Source organism: Acanthisitta chloris, unplaced genomic scaffold (genome assembly GCF_000695815.1).
Source record: "Acanthisitta chloris isolate BGI_N310 unplaced genomic scaffold, ASM69581v1 scaffold8978, whole genome shotgun sequence".
NCBI lineage: Eukaryota > Metazoa > Chordata > Aves > Passeriformes > Acanthisittidae > Acanthisitta > Acanthisitta chloris.
The window spans coordinates 55,089-60,502 of record NW_008686439.1 but is presented as its reverse complement, the minus strand read 5'-3'; the positions used below and the strand labels follow the sequence as shown (position 1 = coordinate 60,502).

The window sequence follows — 5,414 nt, the reverse complement described above, 5'->3', positions numbered from 1 at the left end:
GCTCCTGCTCTCTAAAAGGAGCTGCTTTCAAATGCTTCTGAAAGTGAATGTATTCAGAGTGTACTCATGGTTTTAACTCATCGTTTATTTTCTTTTTACAGTAAATACAGGAAGCAAAACTGGAAATGTCTGGCTGATTTGACTGGTGATACGTGAGAGCTCTGAAGGAAAAAAAAAAGTATTTCTATTTTAATTCAGCCTTGCTTTAGTGCTCTCTGCTTTCCCCCACCCCCTTCCTGCCAGTCTGGGGAGAAGCAGTGCAAAGCGATCACAACAGCTGTACATTTCAAGCTTGATTTTCAGCAACTGCACAAAGCAAAGGCTTGGTGGGTGATTCACAGCAGAACCTGCTTGTAGTACATGGAGATACACTTGTAGCATAGTACAGGCCACAGTTTGCAGTACAGACTGAAGAGTTTCCTCTGAGGACAAAATGCGACTTACTGGGTGTGTTTTTTTCTTCATCAGACAGGAATAACTGCATAATTTGAAACGGTCTGAAATATTTGTCCTTTGTTTTCGCAGGTTCCTGTGGCATGTAAATCTTGTCCCTGTGGCTACATATTTATTAGTCGAAAACTCTTGCACGCTAAACGTGCTGAGAGATCTCCACCCATCACAGGTAATACAGAGAGGGCAAGGAAGGGGCAGCAGTATCTCCCCTTATTTCTTGGAGGCAAAGGATAAAGTGTTTTATTTCTCTGTGTAAAGTAACTGTTGTCAGTTCACTTTCCCTTGAATTTGTGCATGGCATTGAATATGTTAATTTTGCTTGAATTTCGAGGAGAAGGGGGGGAAAATGTTGTTTTCAGTCTTATTTCCTTTGTCCTTGTGATGTTGGCATTTATTGTGTGTGTGTTCTACATAGCATATTAGTCACAATGCAAAGTAGCTCCTTTCAGAAAGCTTTGTGTTAATCCTGTTTTGAAGCTAAATGTCTGGAGGTGCCAAAAGGCTCTGATTGCAGAGTATCTGCTGATTGAAGCTGGGTTTGCTGAAAATAAAAAAATTGGTCATAATATTTAATGTAAAAACAGGTGGGTCTTGCTTCTCTCTCCATGGGTTAGATTAAAAAAGAATGCTTTTTTTTCTGTCCAACTTGTATGTCTTTTGTTGATGGACGCAGTAAGAAGTCACTTGAATGGACATTCTGGCACGAATAACATTCTTCTTCTGTTCATCTTTATCACTTCCAACAGTCCTAGTGGGAATTAGTCAGAACAAGAACCTGTCAGGGAAGGTGTATATTAAAAACAAACCACAACAGACCAAATCCCCAGAACATCAACACATCTGATCTATAATGTCTGCTTTTTTAAATTATCTACCAAACCTACAAAGTGGAAATTAAGCATTTGATGTTTTGTATCACTGCTTTGAAGCATACTCGTAATTTACCAGCTTGTAAGAATTAGCTGACATGGTGCTGCTAAATGAGCTTTCCCAATTTTGGGCTCCCCAGTACAAGAGAGACATGGACATAATGGAGAGTCCAGTGAAGGGCCACAAAGACGATGAAGGAGCTAGAGCATCTTTCCTCTCGGGAAAGTCTGAGCTGGAACTGTTCAGCCTGGAGAAGATAAGGCTCAGGGGAATTTAATCAGTTCTGTATAAATACCTGAAGGTAGGGTGTAAGTTAGATGGAGCCAGCAGTGCCCAGTGACAGGACCAGAGGCAGTGGGCACGAACTGAAGCACAGGAGGTTCCCTCTAAACATCAGAAAATGCTTTTTACTGGGAGGGTGACCAAGCACTGGCACAGGTTGCCCTAAGAGGTTGTGGAGTCTTCATCCTTGGAGATATTCAAAAGCCTTCTGGACATGGTCCTGGGCAGCTGGCTCTTGGTGGCTCTGCTTGAGCAGAGGGGTTGGACAGGTTTGTCTCCAGAGGTCCCTTGCTACCTGGACCGGTCTGTGATACTGTGAAATACAGGTTTTGCATTCATATTGGAGGCATTAATATTAGAGGATTCTGCTGTCCAGTTTGTACCCTGTGTCTGTACAAAGTTAATGGGACAACTGCAGCAAAAGGAAGTCAGTTCCCTAGGAAGGTACAGTAGGAGGCTGTATATGTCAATATTGTGCTCATAAGGTAACTGCTATTTCTTTTAGAAAGTGTTGTTTCAGTGTTTTCAACAAGAGCTGCTGCAGAATGGTGCTGCAGCTAACCCGTGTGGAATACTGTGCTGTGGTGACTATTTCCAGTTCCCCAGCTCATTGATTAGTACTTAACTTCCAGTTGAAACTCATTTTTTTACTCTGATGGGTAGGAAAGCAATACACCTGTCCAGCATTCAGTATGATGGGGCTGGATTTGGTGTGTGCTTTGTTGTGTGGCATTTACTGACAGCATTGCTGACTCAGCATTTGATTTGTCTGAGCAGCAGGAGTGATTTCATTGTTAGTGTCAGAAGAATCCTGGAATCATCAAGGCTGGAAGAAACCTTTAAGATCATCAGGTCCTTGACAGCTGTGATATGTACAGTTTTTGCTTCCAACTTATTTGGGAAACTGAGTTTTTTTGTGTACTAGCGAATGTCTCACATTGCAAAATGCTTTTGAAGTAATTAAAAGCTTGATCTTTGTAATCAGGAAGTGAAAGGTCATTATGGATCTGAGCCTGTAATTTCTGCATGGATCTCGAGTAGATGCAATTGTTGTATAAAGGTATAGACCTGTAACCACTTCAAAGAAAAGAGGTGATTGGGTGGGGTAAACACTAAGAGTAAATTAAGAACCAGGATGAAAACAGCCCTAAATGATATAATTTCTCTTCATTTGCACAGAAAACAAGAGCGAGGCCAAAAGGAGACGAACAGAGAGAGTTAAGCGAGAGAAGATAAATTCTGCAGTAAATAAAGACCTAGAGAACAGAAAGAGATCCAGGTCTAACAGCCACTCAGATCATAGCAGACGAGGAAGAGGAAGACCTAAGAGTGCCTCAGCCAAAAAGCACGAGGAAGAAAGAGGTATGAGAACTGCAGAAATAAGTTTGTTGCCTTTTCTGTTTGTATGAGGACTTGTTTTTTAATCCATTTTATACCGTTAAACCCGTTTAACTAGACAAGTTCATCCAATACCTGATACCTTAATGTGGGTAAGGGACTGTTTCACATCTGGTTTTATGTTTCAGTGTCTGAGGAAACTGACTGCAAAGATCTAAATCTGTATTTTTAGCCACTGTATCAAGTTTCAACATGCAGGTTGAGAGCCATTGGACTGAAGTGTTGTTAGGGTTTTTGTTTCACTTTTTTGTCGAGGTGCTGCTGCTCTGTATCACAAGGAAAAACAGTGTCATGATGTCTCTTGTCAGAGGGGGATTAGAGTGACTAGATTGTTTAGAAAGTTTCTTGAAACCTTTTGGAGGGCCAAAGCAAAAAGGGCATCTTGAGTCACTACTGTGCCCTGAATTTTACCCCCATGTTTCTAAAATAAGGCTCTAGAAGCAAGAATGTGTCTTGTTTATTAAGGTTCAGTGGTGACTTGCTAGTTTTAATCTTTGTACCGTATAAAGACTGTTAAATGACTAGAATAATTCTGGAGCCCTTCAAGTATGTCACCATCACTTAGGATTCCTTAAGAGTCTGTTGACACTGCATTTGCGGTCTGTGGTTTCAGAGATGGTAATTTTAGGCCTGAATTATGAATCCAAAACTTAGCATGGACTTAAAAAAGGTTGGAAGGCAGGTAAGGGGGGGAATAACAAGACTCCATACAAATAGTCAGAAGATCTTGTTCTAAACTCCTGAAGAATTCAAGCATATCTTCTGGCATAACTCAGAAATACAATTATATTTTCACTTCCACCTTATTTATTAACAAAAAAAAGGGTGTTAATCCATGCTGCAATGTGAAGTCCTTTAATTTCTAACTTTTCAAAACCAGTTTTAATGTCTCTGCTGTTTGGTGTAAGTCTGTCATGTCTTAAGGTTTCACATAAAAGCCAAGTATAAATTGAGATTTGTTGGGTTTTTAGTGCTCTGGATGTGGAAAGAGGAGGCAGAATTTGATTTCTGTGTATTTCCTGGATGGCAATTTACTGTACTAGTAATACACTTGTAATATCTAATCACTGTTGCATGTGGCTTATTGATGTTATGTAGCTTCCCTGTTTGTTACTGACCCAAGCTGGACTTTGTCCAGCAGCTTTAGGATCCTTTCTAGGCATTTACCTGCCAATCTAGTTCACAAACAGCTTTGCTTTTAAAATTCCAGGAAGCTGGTTGGGTTGCCCTATAAAAGTAAATCTTGTTTCCTGTCCCCTGAAGAAGAAGAAAGCAATCAAAGGAAAAGATCCATTCTCATAAGGCATGTTTTGTAGTTTCCAGAACAGCAAGAATTTGACAGCATGAGGGATATTTAGAGAACATATTTTCCTATGCAGAACTAGGTTGAATGTTTCTAACCTCTTGTTGCATACTCCAAAGTGTGACAATATGCCAGTGCTTTGAAGTGGAAAACTAGAGATGCTGATGCAGTGAGGTCTTTGCATCAGAGTGTGTGTGGTGTGCCTTTTTCTTGGTGTTTTTTTTTTTTAAGCTGAATCTCAGTAAGATTGCCTTAATCTTTTTGTCCTGTTCTTATCATCCCCTTTACTTGATATTGTGACTGCTGCTACTATTTCTTCCTCAGCCTCTTCTGCAGAGCTGGTACAGGGCTTGAGTTCACACCCATTTGTCATTCTCTGTGCTCCTCACTGGTACAGCACATCTTATTGTTCAGGAGTAAGTAGGCTTAGAATATTTTCTGACTTGTTTCTGGTTATGTCAGACTGCAATGTGTGTAGACTACTGTGGTGATTATTGGGCAGACTGACTGTGTATATTAAGCAACTCTGATTCTACTACAGTTAAGGTGTTACTGTGTGACTGATTGCTAGTCCTTGCACCAGTCTGTAGGGCTGAAAGTCAGCTCTGGAGTGCAAGATGCTAGCTTAGTGTTAGACTTAGGTATCTAATTTCTTTGCCTGTTGGATGTTTCTAGGATATTTTGGTTACATACTACTTGCCACTGTAGATTATGCTGTCCTGTCACCCCTTGAAAAGGACTTGAAAAGAGGCCACTGCTTGCATAGGTGTTAAATATTTGGTGCCTCTTAGGCTTCTGCGATGCCTGATGCATTTGTAGGTGGAAAAGCAGGAGGACAGAAAACACCTCAGTTATAACAGCCTGGAAGAGCAGATCTGTCCATTTGAAGACCACCCAGCTGTGAAAAGTTTCTTCCTAAGGACTCCCATGACATCTTCCTTGCTTGTTCTCCTTCCATCCATAGCATCCCTGTTCCCAGTTATGTCTGTGCCTTTGACTAGTTCTTTTGTGTCCTCCGTGACTGGCTCACTTTAGGGCTAAGAGCTGCAGGATTCAGCAGCAATTAAGAATAGAAGAAGCAAAAAGGCTTTTAAAAAAACAAGCTATT

At 40.8% G+C, this 5,414-nt stretch overlaps 1 protein-coding gene across 1 annotated transcript in view; it reads left to right on the top strand.

The window, feature by feature from the left end:
* Positions 1–516: 516 nt before the first annotated feature.
* LOC103807399 (chromosome unknown open reading frame, human C16orf87) overlaps positions 517–5,414 on the top strand; it is a gene marked incomplete at its 5' end in the record, with an annotated part of 8,480 nt that continues 3,582 nt past the window's right edge. Inside the window, 2 exons of the mRNA XM_009080126.1 lie at positions 517–622; positions 2,785–2,967. Coding sequence (XP_009078374.1) covers positions 517–622; positions 2,785–2,967 — 289 coding nt within the window. The remainder of the gene's footprint in view (positions 623–2,784; positions 2,968–5,414) is intronic.